The following is a 22,419-nucleotide window of genomic DNA, read 5'->3' as shown; positions in this document are numbered from 1 at the left end:
GCACTGGCGGCCGTGACCTAAATAAAACACTTTTGCTAATAATTTTGACTTTCAAACTGCTTTAAATAGATTTTGTAAGACTGTAAAGAATATTACCATCCTAGTTACCCTGTACATCACACTTTATATACCCCTATTGTGTGCAAACAATGCAAATACACAGTCAACTCTTGCGTCACAATATAGATTATGACGGCATAAATAGCTCTGACATGTCGTCAGACTGTTTAGCTCAATCTGTGGATCAAGTTTCAAATTATCTGGGCTTTTTGGGTGCCATTAGATGGTTTATGTATGTGGGACAAGTCCTATTTTCACATAATCAATTTTAAAACAAAAACTAGCCGATAATTGGCGGCCGTTGGTGAAATAAGGTTCTGCGATGCAGCCGTATCAGCGAAAAGGTTGTGCACCCCTGCTCTAGCGCTACCATCTGTCAATATTTTTTTGATAAATTAGTCGTCATTCGGCTGTTGGTGCCCAAACATTTAAGCGATATGAGAAGCGTGTTAAAAACCCTTGGCCGAATGGTCTGACGCGCCTGACCCACATACAGGCATAAAAAAATCTTGATAGGGATTCGTCCCCGGGAGTGTCCTGGGTTCGAACCCCGTGAAAAACAAAACAAAAAAAGCTTGTTAAAAACCCTTCTAGGATTCTACGGTAATATAGGGATCACCTTGCTGTGCTGTCTGGGCACAATGAATCGCCCTTTCTACCAAATGAAAAGACAGCGCAACATTTGAAACTGGTTTTGTGGACATCAGATATTTCCGTTTCCAAATAGACTCTTATTAATTCAAGTAACTTCATCTTGCAAATTTCATCCCATCCAAAAATCTTGACTTGCATTTTCATAACGTTGTAATTACATCGCAATGTACAACGTAATGTCCTCGTTACAATGATGCCTCAAAGTGACATTAGTAACGCTGAAATTAATATTTACGGAAACATTTGAGAAAACAAATTTTATACGGGCGCCTAGTTATGGTCTTTCTACAATCCTATTCAAAAACTGGTCTTGCGACTGTTAAACGGTATAATTAGTCTCATCTTACGAGCAATGCTTGTATATTACGCCACAAGTAACAAATGAAGGCAATTGTTTGCGCACAATTAACACTTGTAGTCTTGTCTGTGACGTAACAAACTGCCTTTGGGTCAACCCTGGGCGTTAAAATCCCATGAAACGAGGTAATATTAATTCTGAATATCCCCACAGAAAAACTTTTGTAAGGAGTAGATTAACTTCCAATGTTACAAGGTTATTAATACAATTTGGCAACCTAAAAATGTGGTCGCGGGCCGGATGAAATGAGCTCGCGGGCCGGATCCGGTCCGCGGGCCGTAGTTTGGTGACCCCTGTCTTAGAGGCTCTGCCTGCTGTTATTTTTAAACACAAGAACAGGTAGGTTAACATTCTTTTTCTTTCTGGTTTGTAGCAATTTTGCTACAATTCAAAAGACGCAGTTTTCTGAACTACATATTGTTTTTGTTTCAGGAACAAAAGTTTTTCGTGTTGTGCTTCGTGTGCATCGTGTATGGAAGTATTCCATTAATACACCATTTTTCGCTCTGACGGTGCGCTGGATATTGTTACTGTAGAAAGCTGTATAAGTTACTATATGATTCTTAAACTGCGCTCCGCGGCACACAGTGTGCCGCGTAATATTCCCTATTTTAAAGTGGAAACATTCGGTGGTGTTTTAGAACTTCATGACAAAATACCGGGGTGCATGACAACGTTTCAAGACTATTACGTTAGTATTGGTAATGAAACACATCTTTACCCACCACAATAAAGTTGCTAATTAACATTCTTGGAACAACTTTTGTTGTGTTTAACTGCGAATGGTCCTGCGACAGGAAATTTTAGTTCCTTAATGTAGAGCAGGGGTCACCAAACTACGGCCCGCGAGGTCATTTTATCCGGCCCGCGACCACAGGTTTTGGTTTGCCAAATCGTATTGACAACTTTGTAACATTCAAAAACAATATACACCTCACGAAAGGTTTCCTTTCGCCACATGTAGAATTGATCTTACCTAGTTACATAGGATTACAACGCCCTGAATTAATCCAAAGCCAGTTTGTTAAGTCACAGACAAGACTACAAATGTCAATTGTGCGCAAACAATTGCTTTCTTTTGTTATTTGTGACGTAATATACAAGCATTGCTCCTAAGATGAGACGACATGTACAATTTAACAGTCGCATCACCAGATTTTAAATGGGATTGCAGAAAGACCATATCTTGGCGCACCTAGAAAATTAGCCTAGCGGGCTAAGTTTGGACAGACGTCGCTAGGGCATGTAAACTATGCGGCCCGCGCGAATCATTATCAAACTTATCCGGCCCGCAGTGAAAAAAGTTTGGTGACCTCTAAAGTAGAGCATGCTTAAAAAGTGTGAAAACCACTCAAAAACCATCAAGCTTAATGATTACCCGTATGCTTTATGAATCTTCGTTAATTATAAGTTGCAGTAAATAAATTTAAAGATTTGCAAAGACATGGACACTGAAAAAAAAATTATCTCGTAGTTCTAACCCGGGACGCCCTTAAGGATCGGAAAGCCTTAGAGGTATGTGCACAATCATTCGCTAATGCTAGCCGCAACACACATACCCACGCCAGTGAGTGTATCAATTTTTTTGTTTATAAATCGTTTTCTAATGAAATTGGACTTTCAACATTATGCCATTAACCGCTACCTAAAACTAAAGATTGATGTTCAGCTTTATACGTATATTTAAATTTCAGGAAACGATTTGACATGCATGGTTGACTGGTATTGTCATCATCATATAAATTGTTAGGATTTTATCTTGCATAATTTGTACAAGATGAACAGAGCGCATGCACACATTTTACTTTTGCATTTCTTTTTTAAACTGCTTTTAGAAGTCACACATCTAGTAATAGAAATCAATTCAAGGCGCCATTCCTCGTTTTAGTTTTGTTGTGTTTGAAAGTAAGATATCGACCAGGGGTGTCCCACTGTAAAACATTGCAGTGCCAATTTTGGTTTTCAAATATCTACTCGCGTGCTAAAGTTTGATATTTGTTTGTAAACATGGGCTATTTTACCGGGCAAATACTGGGCGTTTTCCTACACATCCAAATCTTCACAACAGTTTGTTGCCCAGCCTTTCAAGCGTAGGCTAATATTTTCCCCCTAGACCATTTTCCAAGATAAGACAGAAGCTTGTTTAATCTTACTATCTATTATAAATATTCTGCCAATATGTTCAGAACCTTAGAAGGCCTCTTCAAGGAAAAAACTGATGTCAAATGTAAATAAACTTGTTTGTGAAATTTTGAAAATGCACAAAAAGTTGGCAAGGTGAGACATCATAAAGTTCATCATTTTAATGCTGGAAAGAGCTCGAGTGCCATATTTAAATGCTCTGTGTGCCACATTTGGCGCGCGTGCCACGTGTTTGACACCGCTCATGTAGACTTACAGACAAAGGAGCCTTGCAATACCACTCCACATGCGTTTATTATTAGGCTACATATACAACAACACTTAATACGTACAATGGTTGTTGATTGATACTACATGTATGTCTGTTTAACAAATGCCGAAATTTTGATGTTTACTGGCGCTACAAACGGTCGGGCTATCGGAAGGATACATGTTTTCTTGTGACGTACGAAGTCAAACGTGGGCTATACACAATCAAAAACATTTACCAATCGATAAACGCATGTGAACTGAGTATCAAACTGAAATAAACAGCAAACAGTAACCACATGTTTGTGTGTTTAATACGCCGGGAATGTTGATTAATTTGGCATTTCAAGGAGTTAAGTCCGTGTCAAAATATCTTCAAACAACATTGACCAAAAACTGAAATTAAAAAGTTGCACACCACATACAAAATTATAGTTGGGATGTTTAAATTGTTACGCTTAAATTATTACGAGACAGTGAAAACAACATCGACACACGTGAGGAAATGAAAATGTCGACTTCAAGAAACATGGCTTACTGCGACTTTCTTTACCGGGGACCAAATTTAAAAGAAACAATCAAAATTTGGATCAAAAAGTTGTTGTTGCAGAAACTACAGTATGCCGAGAGGCTCAGAACACCACACACATAAAGCATAAAAGTTGTGATGATAAAGTTAACGCAGTTATGAGCTATCCAATGCATTAATACAGAGTAAGACATCATGAACAAACGTGAGAATAAGAAAACCTACAGCATACGAAATAAAAGCAAAAAAAAATTACTGACTTAATGCAATTTTTTTTACCCGCCATAAAAATTGTTACAACATCCTTAATTTTAATCAAAAATGCTAATTATGGGTCCCCTTCCCTGAAGGGGACACATATTGTTTTTGTCCGTATTTTTTTTTTCTTTTTTTCTTTTTTTCTTTTTTTCTTTTTTCTTTTTTCTTTTTTCTTTTTTCTGTCTAACGCTGGTTTGTAACGCTCGTTTGGTCAAGAAAGAGTGCTTCAAATTTATTCAAATTTGGACATATGTTAGATATTAATCCAAACTTGGTCCACGTGAAGTTTGACCCCAAATTACCCAGCGGTTCACCCACAGGCCCCCGAAACGTAAAATTTTTAACGCTGGTCTGTAACGCTCGTTTAGTGAAGAAAGCGTACTTCAAATTTATTGAAATTTGGACATATGTTAGATAGTAATTCAAACTTGGTCAACCAGAAGTTTGACCCCAAATTACCCAGCGGTTCACCCACAGGCCCCCGAAACGTAAAATTTTTAACGCTGGTTTGTAACGGTCGTTTAGTAAAGAAAGAGTGCTTCAAATTTATTCAAATTTGGACATATGTTAGATATTAATCTGAACTTGATCCACCTGAAGTTTGACCCCGAACGACCCAGCGACACACCCACAGACCCCCGAAACGTAAATGTGTCTAACGCTCGTTTGGTCAAGAAAGACACTGTAGGCAGAAGTCCCAAGAGAGTACGTTTACGAATAATAGGGCAGAGCGGGAGGGCTCAGCTTGACGTCGGACAGACGTTTTACGAGACGTCGTTTCGGTGATTAGAAATCAGCTGTTTTGCACAGCAATGCTATGTCGTTTTATTAAGTTATCACTCACATTTTCAGTTTTGGCAAAGGTTTCACACATATGACGCGATTTAAACCTAATAAGCGTGCTTCGGTTTCGTATAATGTCAAGCAAAACTTTGTTAAACAAACTAAATATGAAAAAATAAACTTGACTTTTTTGCAAGATAAAAGTTTTTTAAATGCTCGTTGTTAGGTTGGCCGCTGCATGACCACGGGTTACTTAAGGTCAATTAGTAGGTATTACTAACACAGTTCAGAACTTTCTTTCGCCATAACGTAGCGTTTTTTGTTTTTTTTTGAATCAAATACTCAAGGCGTATATAAATTAGGTCAAACGGTGTTGTTGAACACCAAGGACGGCGTGCTATTGAAAACGGTGTCAAAAGGTCAAACAGTCGTTTGGTGTGTGCACCCTAAAGGTTACTACAGGTCAATGGTACTCGTTTTGCGAAACAAAGTTAAATGAAAAACTCGTTTTGCGAAACAAAGTTAAATGAAAAGTTATGTATACACTTGCAGCAAATCGTATTTTAATTGTCTGTAACACAACTGTTACAGCTTTCTAGAAAAAAATTGTGTTTAAAACCCGACCTTGGACGACAATATCTGGGTCAAAGCAAGAGATTAAATTGAAAGTATTTGTTTCGTTCTTTTTTAATGCTTTTGTAATTATACGACAATAATAGTGCAAAAAAATACAACAAAATTTTTCATTGTTGGGTTAACGCTTTCTAAAAATTTGTTCTTAAGAATTTAAAAATCACCGCAACATTTGTTTACCGTAAATCCGCACAAACACGCGTGTGGGGACCCATTAGTTTTTGTTTACAAAAACAATCATATGTGTAGATCAAATGATGTGTATAGTAAATTGGTAAATATCGTATAGAATATATAAAATGGAAGTATATCAGAAAGCCACCATTCTAGTATTCAGACTTAGAATATCTCCGATTCAATAAACTGATTCATTTGTTACACAAATTTCAATAAATTAAAGAATAAAACTGTGACGTTGCCACATTTTAAAATTACACTTTTCGTAGATCGCACATTATGCCCAACTAGATATTCCAATAATTTTGCTACAACTTTCACATCCACAATTTTTAAAGCTTAAATGAAACTGATGGATTTGCGAAAAACGGTTAAAGTAGAAAAAGGCGAGACGAAAACAAAAACGTTTTAAAATGTCAGCGATTCAAAAAACTAATTGTTTGAATTAATCTCATGGCTAAGTGTTCCCCTTCCACGTTATGACGTTCACTTTTTTGAACATCTGAACTTTAAGCTTCTTGTAGGTTTGAACTTTCACCTCCTTCTGCGCTTGCCCCGTTTTCCTGTTGCTTAGACCCGAGTTCAGCTGTACGCTTGCACGTCAGAATTTCCTGCCTAACGTCGTCATCCATGACGCAGTACAGCAGAAAGACGACGATTCCCTGCGATCCATTCACCAAGCTGTGGATGTACATGAATACCTCGTTCGAAATCTGGTTCCCAATCCCTGCAAGTTTAAAAAAATCGTTGTCAAATTCAAATGTCAAGCGAGCTTTCTGTACTTTGAAAAAAAAAACAGATCAAAAACTTTAAACACAGAATGTTTTTATATCTCACCTGTAAAGAAAGCCAAAACCCAAGTTCCGCCAAGCATGAGGAAGAGTAGGATAAAAGATTTTGCTGCTCTTAATGCATCTGCAGTTTCAGGATATTCTCCTCTGTTGCGCATCATTCTGGAGTGCAGCGTTACATGTGTTGTCTTCAGAATGATTCCAAAGTTTATGAGAAGGACGAGAGCAAGAGGAGCGACCACAGTTGCGTAGAAGATCGGGGTACCAGGGGCCAACCAGCATCTGTCATACTTGAGAATCGGAATAAATTTGTTGCAATGTTCGTACATTGGTTGGGGCTTCATGTAGAAACCGAGGGGAAACCCCACAGCCATGGACAATCCCACTATCAAAGCGGGAAGAATCCAACCAATCCGCATGAAGATCTTGAGACGTTTTGATGAATCCTGTGTTCGGAACCATACTGGAAACGAAGTAGCAATGAAGAGGCGAGTTCCCTCTACCAGGAGCCACATTCCTAAAAGAAACATTATGTTGATGATGTAGGTAATAAGTTTTGTTACACTAAGTTACGCCCAGCGACAGCTTTTTGGCGACTGTTTTGTGGTTTAAATGACCTAGTTTTCTACTCACCTAAACACAGCAACAGATAATGATTGACTGCTGTCACCGTCACGCATGTAACATCATTCAAGACGGCAAGATCATGTGAGATGTTGACAGCGTTAAAGAGCAGAAGAGCCAGAGACAAGCTGATTTGAACCGGAACCCGATCTCCATTGTGCTTTGACCTGTAGAGGATTACTATGGTGGCGACCAGAAACATGATAGATGCTGACACAGTGGCGTAAGAGGTGACCTAAAACAAAAGCCTTGTAACAACCAAAGGTCATTTGAAATGTTGCAGCTGAATGTTTACCTTGACGCCCCTTGGTATTGTAGTGGATTGGACAGCAAGTAGAACGGTGAAAAGTGTAAGATGATTACACTTGCACAATACGTTGCCTGTTATGTCATCAGAGACTGTGACGCAACCATGATTCGAATACTTTCGTTCAACTTTGTCGAAGAAAAGACAGATTGGTTCCAGTTTGTTGATCATCAGGTTTGGCTCGTGTTCCTTTTTTGCTACAATTTTCTTGCAGAAATACTTTAAGGGCGTGGGAGGTACAACGAAGTTGACATTTCCTGGCAGTTGATTGTTTCCTTGTTCGGCGGTTGATCGTTTTCGGCGTGAGGACAGAAAGCTATCCGCGTCCCAACCAACTATGGTGATGTAGGTTGTGTTCAACGTAGCTATGTACTGCGTGGTGGCGAGAAAACCGGATTCAACAGGTTGAGTCTGTGCATTTACTGTTGTGTTGATCTTAAAGACAAACACAGCAACCACGAGTCGTCTAACCGCATTTGTTTGTAAGTTAAGTTTGACGTGAGATGATCCAGCAAGCGGTAAAATGGATTTGTATTCACTTTGGTTCTGTCTTATATGTTTGATGTACAATTGAGTGTTGCCATGATCTGCAAAGATATTCGTGGATTGGTTTTGTTTTCTTGACACGTCAAGCAGTAAACTTTCGATCTTTTCCAAATCACCCACATTTGCTGGGTTCAGTTTAGCCGCTTCATCAACCACTAAACATTCAGTATCTAAAGATTGTGAAGGATAAATGGTTTTCCCTTCGACCTCTGTCTGGGCAACTTTTACCATAGGTTACATTGACAAGTTATCACAGAACATTGTCTTCGATAAGTGATATATTGGGTTTAGAAATGTTACCAGCATGCATTGTTATTGTTACCTAATTTAATGTGATTGTTACAAATATAACTGTCGGAGACATAATGTTTATGTGTGATATATTACTTTTTAAATGGTAGGCGGGTGAAATCTATAACAGTGTGTAGTAGTACGAAACAGTGCTTTACCTTTCCTAAACTGGGTAGTTTTTGTTGGTTCGTTGAACATTGGAAAAGTTGTAATATTCGACGTAGAACTATGTTCGTTCATAGTGTGGTTAGTAGGGGTTATTGCTTGGGATGTTAGGGTGATAGTTGAAGTAGTTGGTGTCACTGCTTGGGCTGTTACTGTCGTGTTTGAAAAAAGAAAAGTGGTCAAGGTTGGGGTGGTTGGTGTCACTGCTGGGTCTGTAGCTGTCATTGTTGAAGAAAGAGATGTGGTCATGGTTGAGGCAGTTTGTGTCATTGCTGGAGATGTTGCTGTCATTGTTGAAGAAAGAGAAGTGGTCAAGGTTTGGGTGGTAGGAGTCACTGGTGGGGATGTTGCTGTCATGGTTGAAGAAAGAGAATTGATCAACGTTGGAGTAGTTTGTGTCTCTTCTGGGTTAGTTGGGTTTATAGTTGTAGTTTCAGTCAGACAAGTAGCTTGAAATAAATAGTAATAATTTTTTATTAGTTATTTTAGTGAAACATCATTTTATTTTTTTAAGTTTTTTACCTGTATCATTGCATGGTAGCACAGAGAATGTAATTTCTGAAAAGTATAATGTTGTAATATGTAAACTAACGATGATTACCAGTGCGCTGGTTTTGGTGATTCACATTGCATGAACAATTTCTGAAACTGCATTAACGATGTGTAGGTAGACTTTTATTATTAGAAAATAAAACATAACTGTGTGTTGGTTATTATTTGAGTAAATGACCGCGAATTTTGCGGTGTTTGATAACTTACATCAAGAAATGTCATAATTAAAAATATTTGTTATTCATTTTTATTGTGGGTTTGACTAAAATATTTCGTGCGTTTGATAAAATTTGTGATAATTTATTTGTGATCATAACAAAGCGAATTACTATCGGTTGTGTAATGACTCCACTGCAAGTTGCTTACTGTTTCCATTTATTGTTGCTTTAACTTTAAAAGTTTGGTAGAGATTCCAGTTTACTGACATCCACTTGTCAATGTTTTGGATATCGCAATTTCCAGGACGGCGGTTTGCTAAAAGTCGAATGTAAAACATAAAAGCATTAGGCCATTAAATAATAAGCTTCTGTCAGTGCACACAGTTTCGACCTATAATATGTCATCATTCCAGTTGATAGAAGAGGGCGTATTGGTTATTGTAACCATCAAATGGCACATCTTCACTGATGAGACCTTATAGGCCGAAACAGTGCGAATGTTAAACTTTTGATAACAACAGTGTATTCAATTTACAATAATATTGTGGATAGGTTGATGTGCACATAACAAGTAAACTAAATGGCACATAATGCACAAATGTAGTGTGAATATGTACAATGCAATTCCTGTACAGCCTGTGTTAAATTATATGCGTTTGTCGCCTAATGACGAACCGAACCAACATTCTGTGATACTGGTTGCTTTTTTCGCAACGAGGCAAACATAACTCAGTACTTTTACTTTGTACACTTACTCAAGCGATGTGTAGATGCGATAAAGCATTGTCCCTCTGTGTATGTGTATCGACAACCGACTAAAGTTATTCCAAAAACAATGTTGTTAGCAATCACAAGCAAATGAAAAGAACAAAACAAGGATGTTCCAGCACACAATTCAACATACCTCCTGCTTCGTTATAATATGCTGAAGTTGCGAATAAAGTCGAGTCTAAAAGTTTTAATTGTAAGAATAACTACTTGCAACTCTTTTATCAATTTAAGTTTCTTTAGTTTTTATCTGTATTTTTTACATAAACTTTTAAAATATTTTTAAAAATTATTCAGCATTAAGTGCTGGAATGTAAAAAATAAGAACTGAATCCGTAATCGTCCTAACCTACTAATTTGTTAAAGAAGCAGACAAGTTTCCTAAAATAAGCAACTATCTGGTTTTACTTTTCCAAAAGCAAAATGAATTTACCTGGTTCCTGATTCGAACGATTGTCGACCAGTTTCAGAGTATTGTTGACACAAGGTTGTGGTTCTTCTACAAACGAACTATTTAAACCCACGTATACTGTTTCCACCCCTGTACAACAATGCATAATTCACCGCAAAATAAATCCAATCACCCAGTAAAGAACAAAATACTTTGCAACAAACCTTGAACGAGTTTGATGATCGAGATACAAACGTAAAGTTTAAAAACGCAACCTCCATCCATTTTTGTTACAATCTTGCTTTGAATATATTCTGTTATCTCACTGACCTGAGATAGCCTACTTCATGAGAAACCGATAAAAAACGAGAGATATCAAATCTATATTTGTATATAACCAGGTAACTCTAGAATAAACTTCTGTTACTAAAACTAAATCGACATATACTAACAATACTCTGTCTAACTACCCAATTCCACATTTGCGTTTTGTAACCAAGGGCCCAACCTTACAATTATTACACTGTTATTAGATATTTCAGTTACAGTACTGGGACAAGCCACAAATCCACTAATGTAAAGAAGCACACCCAACAAACGAGCTTAGAAATATACTAGTTGGTTACCACGTAAGACACCCAGCTAAACATCATTGTGCAGGGCGAAAAATATTCTTGTTCAGCATGGAGTATTATAAACGGAACAGGTACTGTGTTTCGTGCATTATTACAGGATGTAGTTCATGGTGAGAGCTGATACATGTTTTCTTGTCTCTTCGTTTCCATCGATCTACATGTGACTGCTATGTACGAACATACGACCTTTTGCGTCACTTCTGTGATGTCATCTTAATAATACACCATTTTAATTTTTTACCAACACTTAAATACAACCAGTAAAATGAACCTTATTCTGTAAAAACTGGCTAATAGTTTTTCAAAATTGGTAACGCTTTTGCTTGTCCTAGACATTATCTAAAAGCCTGATATTGTCTTGCACTGACAAATTAAGGCAAAGTTGTCGATTGTACACAATACCAAATACTCGTCAAATATATGTAAGGCTTCTTTCTATGACAAGATCGGTAGAGTAGACATAAATGACTTTCTTAAACTTTTTTCTACACGCAATATTAAGTTTATGTGGACAGCATATGGAATGCATGTGTTGTTTTTGTCCAGTTTCATTGTTTTAGGTTCGCTTGGTTTACGACATAAGTACTTCCCAGTTTACAAAGGTGTAATACGACTTGTAGCTTGGAAATTTTTATCCAAATTATTAAGTTCATCAGTTTGAGGCTTAGTCAGGGAATTATATTATTATTATATTATAGTTTCCCGCGCTCTTGGACGTATTGGGCAGCAAGATTGTTCCACTTTTTTCTGTCTTTTGTGACGACCTCTATCTCCATGTTTAACCCTCTCATTTTCAGATTTCTGCGGAAATTCTCGCTTCAGGTAAGCTTTGGCCTTCCTCTTTTTCTTTTCCCTTGCGGTGTCCAACTCATAGCGATTATCGGAGCCCGTTCGTCTGACGTATGTAACACATGCCCCGCAAGTCTGAATCTCCGTGTTAACGCGATGGTACATAGAGGCTCTGTGCCACTAATTCGGTACACCTCATCATTTGTAATGTGGTCTTTGTATGTAATATTTAAAGTCTTTTGAGACAACGCTGGTGGAAGGCGTTTGTGTGTTGTTGTTTTTTCAGGTTGACTGTCATTTTCCAGGTCTGGCATATAGAACGCTGGGCATTACAATGGACTGGCACAGTTTGATCTTTACACATTAGAAACTTTGGAGCTTGACCAAATCGTGTTCAGCCTTCTAAAAGCAGAAGCAGCTTTTCCGATGCGGGCATTTATGTCTGCCGTCACATGAGCATCTGCTGTGGACACACTGACCAGGTAGATAAAGCTTGTGGTGTTGTTAATGGGCTCAATTCCATTGATGGTTAAATGTACGTCAGATTGAATTTCCCCTCCGACTCGAAGTAACTTAGTCTTGTCGTTAATGGTTAGACCGGCTGTTGCTGCATTTTTGGCCAATGAGTTGTTTTTTTCTTGGAGATCTGTCATCGACTTTGCGAGCAAGGCAATGTCATCTGCTAAATCGAGGACTGTAAGGTGCTTGTGGTTTGTCCATGAGATGCCGAACTTGCTACCTGTGTTAATTCTAAAGAACTCTGTGTTTTCCGATTGAACTTTGACGCAGCAGCTTGATCTTTCGTACTTGTTTTTAAACGTATCTATGAACCTGGAAGGAACACCATATTTGTGGCGCTACTGTCATACAGTGTTGCGGTGCATGCTATCAAATGCCTTCCTGAAGTCAATGAAGTTGACAAACAGGGGTTTCCACAAATGCCTAGATTTCCCTTTTTCGGAAGTTTCACAATTACTCCTTTTTTCCAATCAGATGGTACAGTCTGTATTTTCCAACATAAGTTGCATAGCAATCAGTGCATTCCGTGTTTTGTTCTTCCTCGGTTAGAAGTGTTTTGTCCTTAATTGGTACCCCAGAGCTCTTTCCTGTCCTTGTCAGATGCCTAAATATAATGTCTGAACTGTACATGACTGAATGGGTAAACACGTGTGTGAATAACCTGCTCTTGGACTGTTAATCATTTTAATCATGATTAGAATTGGACTTCGCTGTCGTTCTCCCATGAGTTATGTATGTAATTTAGTTTTCTTTTTTGTAAGATTTTAGAGTATGAACGTTTTTTGGTGAGATTATATTGTAGCTGTACCCCTGGTCCGTAGGAAACTTCAGATTTCTTGCCCGTTTCTGATACTCAATTTACACTCTTTGCATCAATGGCTTTGCCTCAGGTTTGACCTTCTGCTGTAATCTCGTGCGCCACCATCTGTCAATATTGTGTTTATAAACCAGTTGTCATTCGGCTGTTGGTGCCTGAAGAATTAAGCGAGATGAGACGCGTTTTACTAACCCTTCTAAGATGTACGGGTATAAAATGTATGGTAATGCACGGTAATGTACGGTAATATACCGATCACTATGCTGTGCTGTGTGGGAACAATAAATCGCCTTTCTACCAAGTTAAAAAAGTGCAACTTCCTTTGGACACATCGCTGATAAAACGAATTACCTTCTAAGCAGCTCTTTTGATTTATTTTATTTTCCAGTATGAACTTTTCTGCCTTTTCGTGTGCATCTGGTGTTTTTCTTGCGATTTCTTTCTCTTTATTAAGTCTGCGCCTTCGCAGCTGCGAACACGTTGCAGTGGGCAGTCCATGTGTGCTACAGAAGGAAGATATCCTCTACATACCAGGACAATAGTTGCTTTTCATGTCGCGACTGGAAGTGTGCGTAAATTGGCTGATTTGCTTCGTGATCCACCCGTGACAACACCGAGATAAAAAGAAAAAACAACAACAACAAGACATACTAACTGCGCTTGTTCTTTGCATTCTTTTGATCAAATGATATGTGTATGTTTTTTTACCAAGTCGACAGACATATCTAGAGCACGTAAAATATTTGTTTTTTTATAGCTGGTAAGCTTGGTTAACTTAAGTGATTTATCGTGTTGATGTCGCGGGGAAGTTTCATGCAATGTTGTTTTCAAAACATTGTTATTACATCGTTATGTGCCCTAACGACAACTCAACCTCTTAGTTTTGATGATTTTGACAAGAAATGTCCGAAAATGACATCCTTGAGGGCGACATAAACATTCACCGAAAGCCATGGGAACAATATGCCAGATTTTACTTGCTTGATGTGTCTTGACATTGGACATTTTTGTTTCCTCTAGTGTTTTAATTTTATGCAACCTAGTTCTCAAAGTACTCTATTATGAAAGGTGCTTTGCGTTTTATCTTGATTAATCTGTGGTGCAATGATATTTGTTTATCTTTTAAATGTTGTAAGGATTATTTCATTTTCATGGTTTTTGATTGATACAGTAGTAGTTTTTTTGCAGCTTTTATTTCCGTGTCATAAAAACTCTCGACAATGCGTAAGAAATAACATTGCTGGTGAAAAGCCATGTACACAAATGGAGTGATGCCATGTATCGTGCATAAAAAACATTTCATTAATACACACATATCATTTTTGACTGTACATTGGCTATAGTTACTGTGTAAAGGAAGTTATTATTGGTCCCTTGCACCTTTGTTAATATAGCTAAGTATGACTATATGCTACTTTTAACAGGAACTTGACATTGTTTTTTCCATAGTGTTCTGATTTTGTGAATCCAATAGTTATTAGACTTCTCTCTCATAGAAGGTGCTGTGCGTTCTATCTTGATTAACCAGTGGTGCGAATATATTTGTTTGTCTTTCAAATGGTGTTAAATTTAGTTTGTTAACGATTTTGGATTAATACAGTAGTTTTTTTCGCAGCTTTTAATTCCGTGTCGCAAAAACACACCACAAGCGTTTATTATCACTATACGTACAGAATAAAATCGCATAGATAGAGTGAAATCTTAAGCGAGCTTTCACTACAATAAAAAAAGAGATTACATTTTACAGAATACGAAACTCAGAATATATTTCACCGGTGAAAAAAGGCAAAACCCAAGTTCCGCCAAGCATGATGAAGAGCAATATGAAAGATTTTGCTGCTCTTAATGCATCTGCAGTTCCAGGATCTTCTCCTCTGTTGCGCCTCTTTTTGGAGTGCAGCGTTACATGTGTTGTCTTCAGAATGATTCCAAAGTTTATGAGGAGGACGAGAGCGAGAGGAGCGACCACCGTTGCGTAGAAGATGGGAGTACCATGAGTCAACCAGCATCTGTCATACTTAAGAATCGGAATATATTTATTGCAATGTTCGTACATTGGCTGGTACTTCATGTGAAACCGAGGGGAAACCCCACAGCCATGGACAAGCCCACTATAAAAGCGGGAAGAATCCAACCAATCATCATGAAGATCTTAAAACACTTTGATGAATCCTGTGTTCGGAACCATACTGGAAACGAAGTAGCAATGAAGAGACGAATTCCTTCCACCAGGAACCACATTCCTGGAAGAAATATCATGTTGATGACGTGGATAGCAATACTGGTCACTTAAGTGTTGTTTCGCTTAGTTACGCCCAGCGACAGCTTTTTTACGACTGTTTTATGTCTGAAGTGACATAGTTTTACTCACCTGAACACAGCAACAGATATTGATTGACTGCTGTCGCAGTCACGCATGTAACCTCATTCAAGAAGATCATGAGATATGTTGATAACGTGAAAGAGCAGAAGAGCCAGAGACAAGCTGATTTGAACCGGAACCCGATCTCCATTGTGTTTTGACTTGTAGAGAATTATTATTGTGTCGACCAGAAACATGATAGATGCTGACTCAGTGGCGTAAGATGTGACCTAAAAACAAAAGCCTCATAATCACCAAACGTTATTTGAAATGTTACAGCTGAATGTTTACCTTGACGCCTTTTGGCATTGTGGTGGATTGGACAGAAAGTAGAACTGTGAAAAGGGTGAGATGGTTGCACTCTCAAGTGACGTTGCCTGTTATGTTTTCAGAGACGGTGACGCAACCATGATTCGAGTACTTTCGTTCCACTCTATCAAAGAAGAGACAGATTGGCTCCAGTTGGTTGATCATCAGGTTTGACTCGTGTTTCTTTTTCGCTACAATTTCCTTGCAGAAATACTTTAAGGGAGTGGGAGGGACAACGAAGTTAACATTTCCTGGCAGTTGATTGTTTCCTTGTTCGGCGGTTGATCGTTTTCGGTTTGAGGACAGAAAGCTATCCGCGTCCCAACCAACTATGGTGATGTAGGTTGTGTTCAACGTTGCTATGTACCGGGTTGTGGCGAGAGAACCGGACTCGACACGATGTGTCTGTGCAGTTTCTGTGGTATTGATCTCAAAGACAAACACAGCAACCACAAGTCGTCTAACCCCTGTTGTTTGTAAGTTAAAGTTAACGTGAGATGATCCAAGCGTCACACTGGATTTGTATTCGCTTTTGTTGTGTTCTACATGTTCGATGTACAATTGAGTGTTGCCATGATCTTCAAAGATATTTTGTGAGTCGCTTATTTTCCTTGACACGTCTAGTAGCATACTTTCGATCTTCTCCAAATCACCCACATTTGCTGGGTTCAGTTTAGCCGCCTTATCAACCAATGAAGTCGCAGTACCGAAAAATGAAGTGACACTGAAGTATAAACGTTTTATCTTCTTCCTCTTTTCGGACTTTTTGGCCATTGATTACATTGACTTAGACAGAAAATTGCCCTGGATAATTGAGATTTTGTATTTGAGAATGTCATGCATTGTTATTGTTGCCTTAGTGCAGTGGTTCTTAACCTTCTTGGTGTGGTTTCCCACTAAAGTCAATCACCAACTTCGAATTTCCCCCTCTGTTATTTTTATAAACATGTTTTGTGCCCTACGTTAACAAAAAAAATATTCTTTAAATGAAATAATTTTGTGGAGCGCTTTGGTCTGGACCCTAAAGGTATACTGCAATCTTATTTAGCTTAAATAGTGCTTCTGTGAGATATTAAACGTTTTTGGAATACTGAAGAGTCTGCTATGCTTGCATAAGTCATTTATTGCATCACAATCAACAAAGGAAAGGCTTTTATAAGTGCACAACAGCAAAGTAATTGATGGTTTCAGTCTTGTCTGTGATGTAACAAACGGCCTTTGGATTTGTATGTGTCTTGTAAACCTTGGTTAAATCAATCTTACATGTTGTTGCAGAAAAGTTTTAGTAATGTATCTTTCAACGGTTAATTCAAAGCCGGTTTCGATCATCGAGCCCAAGTTTGCTCTTTTCAAGCTTACATAATTTCCCTCCGAAAACATTAAATTTCCCACTAGTGGGAAATTTCCCACCGGTTAAGAACCACTGCCTTAGTCAATGTGTTTGTTACAAATATTACTGTCGGAGAGGTAAAGTAAATTTGGGATAATTTGCTCTGGTAAGCGGAATAAATGTATAACAATGTGTAATAGTACGAAACAGTGATTTATCTTTCGTCTGTGTAAACTGGGTAGTTTCTGTTCTTCCGTTGAAGATTAGAAGTTGTAATATTTCACGCAGAACGATTTTGGTTCATAGTGTGTATAGTATTGCAGGGGTCATACCTGAGTTAGTTGGTGTCATTGCTGGTGATGTTGCTGTCGTGGTTGAAGAAAGAGAAGTGGTCAAGTTGGGGGTGGTTTGTGCCATTGCTGCTGATGTTGCTGTCGTGGTTGAAGAAAGAGATGTGGTCAAGGTTGGGGTAGTTTGGGTCTCCGCTGGAGTAGTTGGGTTTGTAGTTGTAGTTTCAGTCAGACAAGTTGCTTGAAATAAATAGTAATAATTTTCAATTAGTTAGCTTAGTGGAATATCATTTTAATTTTGGAGGGGAACTGAAAATTTAATTTACAACAATTTGTATAACAATGCACTAAATTCATAAGGTTTCTACCTGTATCATTGCATGGTAGCACGGATAACGTAATGTCTGAAAAGTATAATGGTGGTTTTGGTGCTTCACATTGTATCAACGATTTCAGAAACTGTCATAAGTATGTGTAAGTGGATATTTATCATTAAAAATTGAAACAAAAATGCATGTTGGGTATTATTTAGGTGAACGACGTAAAATTTTGTAGCGTTTAAAACTTACAAAAAAAATTTCAAATTCAGGAATATTTTTTATAATTTGTTATTTTGTGTTTGATTAAAATATTTCCTGGATTTCATTAAATTTGTGATACTTTATTTGTGAGAAATTTGCGAGCACACTAAAGCTAATTACTACAAGTTGTGTAATGACTCCACTACAAGTTTCTTACTGTTTTCATTTCTTGTTGCTGTAACTTTGAAAGTTTGATAAAGATTCCAGTTAGCTGACATCCACTTGTCAATGTTTTGAATATCGCAAGGTCCAGGCCGGCGGTTCGCTTGAAGTCGAATGTAAAACGTATTAGCATCAAACCAGTAAATAACAAGCGGCGGAGAGTGCACACTCTTTTGAACTATAATATGTCATCAGTGCAGTTGATGAGATTGGTCGCATCCAGTTTGTTGGGAGTAACAGGCTTTGTGACTAGCCAATCCGAACTATCTCTGGTCACCATGCACTGATGAGACCTCATAGGCCGAAACAGTGCGAATGTAAAACATTTGGTAACAGTGCAATCAATTCACAATAATATAGTCCAGGTTTATGTGCACACAACAGGTAACCTAATTAGCACATAATGCACAAATGTAGTGTAAATCTATACAATGCAATACCTTGCTTTTTTATTTACATCGAGGACAAACATAAATTGGTTTAATTTTTTAATGGATATTATTGAATAGTCGCCACCTTAACTTTTACTTTTTACACTTATCCAAGCGATGTGTAGATGCGAGAAAGCATTGTCCCACTGTGTACGTGTAGTTACAATAGCCTAAAGTAAACCCAAAAACAGTGTTGTTAGCAATGACAAGTAAAAGAAAAAAGACAGTAACAAGGATGTTCTAGCCAACAAAAAGAAAAAAATTCACTTGGACCCAAGGAAAATTATTGTCAAAATTGTATTACCTTCTGTATGATTTGTGGAAATCGCAAATGAAGACGAGTCTAAAAGGTTTAAATTGTATGAATAATTTCTTACAACTCTTTTATAAAGTAGATTTTTTTTGTCTGTATTTTTTACACAAACATTTAAAATACTTCTAAAACCTCTGCAGCAATCAGTGATGGAATGTACAAACAAGAACTAAATCCGTAATCGTCCTAACCTACTAATTAGTTGAAGAATCGAACAATGTCACAAAATAAGCGACTACCTGCCTTTACTTTTACCTGGTTCTTGTGTCGAACGTTTGTCGACCAGCTTTAGAGTATTGTTGGCACAAAATTGTGGATCTCGTACTGACGCCCTATTGTAACCCAAGCATATTGTTTCCTCCCCTGCACAACAAGACATAATAAAATGTTAAATAAACCCAGACACCTAGTAATCAACAAATTGCTTTGCAACAAACCTTGGACGATTTCGATGGTCAAAAGACATAAGTAGAGTTTTAAAACCCAACGGCGTTCATCCATTTTTGTCCTGCGTATACTTTCTTGTCCAACTGACTCAAATAACCGACAGTTCCTGGCTTAAAAAAATTAATACAGAATAAACAAACAAGAGAAATCAAATTAATAGGCGAAGATAACGAAGATAAATTGAGCAAAGTTGTGTTACAAAAAAACTACATCGACATATTCTGACACTACTCTGTCTCACAACCTAATTCTATATCTTTGATGTAACTAAGGCCTCAACCTTATAATTATTAAATTGTTGCGAAATCTGAGACAGTAGGCCTACACGATAGACTTGTGTCACAAAGCACACCCAACAAAAGATCTCAGAAACGGCATAGATTCGTTGATGCCAGGTAAGACATGCAGCTTCATATCATTACAAATGTCTGTATGAATTCTTGCTGTGACAAGGTACAAGCTGTACAGTACACATAATCACATTCGTAAACCTTATTCTACAAAAACCGTATGCAAGCCTGTGTTTATAGACTGTACGGACAACATATTAACTCCATGTGTTGTTTTTGTCATGTTTCTTTTTTCTCTAGGTTTTGAATCCAAGTATTTCGCTTTATGATTGTGTTTTTTTGAGAACTTTTCAACTTCAGAAATGTGATACGACTTATAGCTTGGTGCCTTTCATTCTATCTATTATTTTAAGGATTAACCAGAGAGTTTTGATGACCGTAGCGCATAAAACCATTAAGCCAAGTGTTTGTAAAAATACTTTATTAAAAAATGAACCTCAACATAAATTCAGATAATATTTTTTTAAAGAGGGCCCCAGGTACGAATCCTCTTTTTAGTTTTACCAGTGCTATATCTTGGACTGTTAATCGAGTTAAACCTTTGATTAGAATTAGACTTTGCTGTCATCTGCCAGAGTGTTGTTGTGTAACGTTTACTTTCCTGTTTTGTTTTGTTTTTTAAATGTTTGATTTGTATGAATTTGATGTTGTGGTTGGTTTACAGAACTTCGAATATACTGATCGCTGCTATTGTACCTGTACCTCTGGTCCGATGATAGTTTGGTTAGTATTAAATTTAAGTTTACTTGCCAGTTGCTGATACTAAATTTACACTAGTTTACTTAAATCGCTTTTTTTTCACTCCCGGGTCCCGATCAGTTTTTTTATGTCTGTATGAGGGTCAGGCGCGCCGGGCCATCGCTTTTCCTCAGGTTTGCTCTGCTGCTGTGTCCTCTTGCGCCACCATGTGCCAAATTTTTTTTTGAAACAAGTCGTCATTCGGCTGGTGGTGCCTAAACATTTAAGCGAGAAGGGAAGTAAAGTAATATAGGGGCACCGTGCAGTGCTGGTTCTACCAATTATAAGATAGCGCAACATAGAAATGTTTTTGTGGACATCAAATATTTCCGTTTCCAGCTAGAGTCTTATTAATTCACGTTACTCTTCTTGCAAATTTCATCCCATGAAAAAAAATTGACTTGCATTTCATATTATTGTAATTACATCGCAACTTACATCAGCTTAATGTCCTCGGTACAACGTTGCCTCAGAGCGACATTACTAATCGTTAAATTAATATATACTCACGGTAACATTTGAGGAAACAGAATGTCACTTTTTACGTCCCTTGAGGCCTCTGCACTTTCCATAGCACTGAATATAACCGCATACTGTGTGGTGTGTCAGGAATATGCTTTGGTTTTTGAGTTTTGTAGTTTCTGTGCTTGTTGTTATTTAAAACACAAGAACAAGTAGGTTACATTCCACATTCTTCTTTCTTTCTTGTTTGTCCAAATTTGGCCACACTTTTTGAGACCAGGCAACGCAATAGATGCCTTTAGTTTTAGGAACTACATTTTTTTCGTGATGTGGTTGTTTATGAAAATCAGCTCTCTGTATGCATTGTGCATGGAAGTATTCCGTTATTACAAAAATTTTCGCTTTGACGGTGCGCTGGGTATTGTTACTGTATAAAGCAGTGATTTTCAAACTGCGTGCCGCGGCTCAGTAGTGTGGAAACATTCTGTGGTATTTTAGGACTTTATGACGAAGTACTGGTGTGTATAAAAACGTTTCAAAGTTATTGCTTTTGTTATTGGTAATGAAAAACATCCTTACCCACCACAATAAAGTTGCTAATTAACATTCTTAAACAACTTTTGTTGTGTTTAACTGCGAATGGTGCCGGGAAAGGAAATTTGAGTTCTTTTATGCGCCACATGTTTAAAAATTGCGAGAACCACTGGTATAAAGGAAGTTATTAAGCCTTATGATTACCCGTAAGCCCTTTGAAGCCTCGTTAATTATAAGTTACAGTAAAATATAGCAAAATCATTTTCAGAGTATCATGCATCGACAATAAAAAAATGTCTCATGGTTCTAACCCAGGACGCCCTGAAAGATTGGGAAACCTTGGAGGTATGTAGACAATCATTCGCTAATGCTAGCCCCATCACATTCACCCACGCCGGGCAGCGTGTCAATTATTTTTGTTAGTAATCGCTATTCTAATGAAATAGGACTTTCAGCACTATGCCACTAACTGCTACCTAAAAATAAAGATTGATGTTCAGCTTCATACGTAAAATTCAGTAAACTTTGACATGCACGCTTGACTGGTAATGTCGTCACCATATAAATTGTTTTCTTGCATAATTTGTACATGATGAATACAACGCATGTACACATTCAGATTTTGCATTTCTATTTTGCTTATAGAAGTCACACATCTAGAAACAGAAATCAATTCAGGGCTTCAGTTCTTGTTTTTGGTTTTGTTGTGTTTCAAAACAAGATGTAGCTACACCTAGGTGGCGAACTGGAAAACACTGCCGTGCCAATTTTGGTTTTCAAATAAGTACTCGCGTGCCAAAGTTTGATAAACTTATTTGTTTGCAAACATGGGATATTTTACCGGGCAAACACTGGGCGCTTCCTTACACATCCAAATCTTTACTATAGTTTGTAGCCCAGCTTTTCACTCGTAG

At 37.7% G+C, this 22,419-nt stretch overlaps 2 protein-coding genes and 1 pseudogene across 2 annotated transcripts; all 3 read right to left on the bottom strand.

Annotated features, from left to right (window-relative positions):
* Positions 1-6,352: 6,352 nt before the first annotated feature.
* On the bottom strand, positions 6,353-12,025 carry LOC145222918 (uncharacterized). Its single transcript, XM_080089202.1, has 10 exons — positions 11,836-12,025; positions 10,479-10,586; positions 10,182-10,226; positions 9,486-9,593; positions 9,090-9,125; positions 8,561-9,016; positions 7,554-8,266; positions 7,268-7,493; positions 6,681-7,151; positions 6,353-6,570 (listed from the first exon to the last, which is right to left on the bottom strand). The coding sequence occupies exons 1-10, from the start codon at positions 12,023-12,025 to the stop codon at positions 6,353-6,355; spliced, it is 2,571 nt and encodes an 856-aa protein (XP_079945328.1).
* Positions 12,026-12,216: 191 nt separating this feature from the next.
* Positions 12,217-13,009, bottom strand: LOC145222833 (uncharacterized). Its single transcript, XM_080089086.1, has 2 exons — positions 12,837-13,009; positions 12,217-12,691 (listed from the first exon to the last, which is right to left on the bottom strand). The coding sequence occupies exons 1-2, from the start codon at positions 13,007-13,009 to the stop codon at positions 12,217-12,219; spliced, it is 648 nt and encodes a 215-aa protein (XP_079945212.1).
* A 1,928-nt stretch (positions 13,010-14,937) lies between these two features.
* On the bottom strand, positions 14,938-16,641 carry LOC145222749 (adhesion G-protein coupled receptor D1-like; annotated as a pseudogene).
* Between the last annotated feature and the right edge of the window lie 5,778 nt (positions 16,642-22,419).

Source organism: Phallusia mammillata, chromosome 1 (assembly GCF_965637545.1).
Source record: "Phallusia mammillata chromosome 1, kaPhaMamm4.hap1.1, whole genome shotgun sequence".
Classification (NCBI taxonomy): Eukaryota; Metazoa; Chordata; class Ascidiacea; order Phlebobranchia; family Ascidiidae; genus Phallusia; species Phallusia mammillata.
Note: the sequence above shows the minus strand (reverse complement) of the source record. Positions and strands in the feature narration are given on the sequence as shown.

Bases quoted from the DNA above. Each gene is read 5' to 3' on its own strand.
- LOC145222833 (XM_080089086.1), bottom strand. From the start codon at position 13,009: ATGTACAGTTCAGACATTATATTTAGGCATCTGACAAGGACAGGAAAG. The intron at 12,692-12,836 runs GTAATTGTGAAA...TGTTCCTTCCAG, and splicing joins CATCTGATTGGAAAAAAGGA to GTTCATAGATACGTTTAAAA.
- LOC145222918 (XM_080089202.1), bottom strand. From the start codon at position 12,025: ATGTACCATCGCGTTAACACGGAGATTCAGACTTGCGGGGCATGTGTT. The intron at 9,126-9,485 runs GTAAGCAACTTG...TATACTTTTCAG, and splicing joins AGCAACAATAAATGGAAACA to AAATTACATTCTCTGTGCTA. The intron at 6,571-6,680 runs GTGAGATATAAA...TTAAACTTGCAG, and splicing joins GGTTTTGGCTTTCTTTACAG to GGATTGGGAACCAGATTTCG.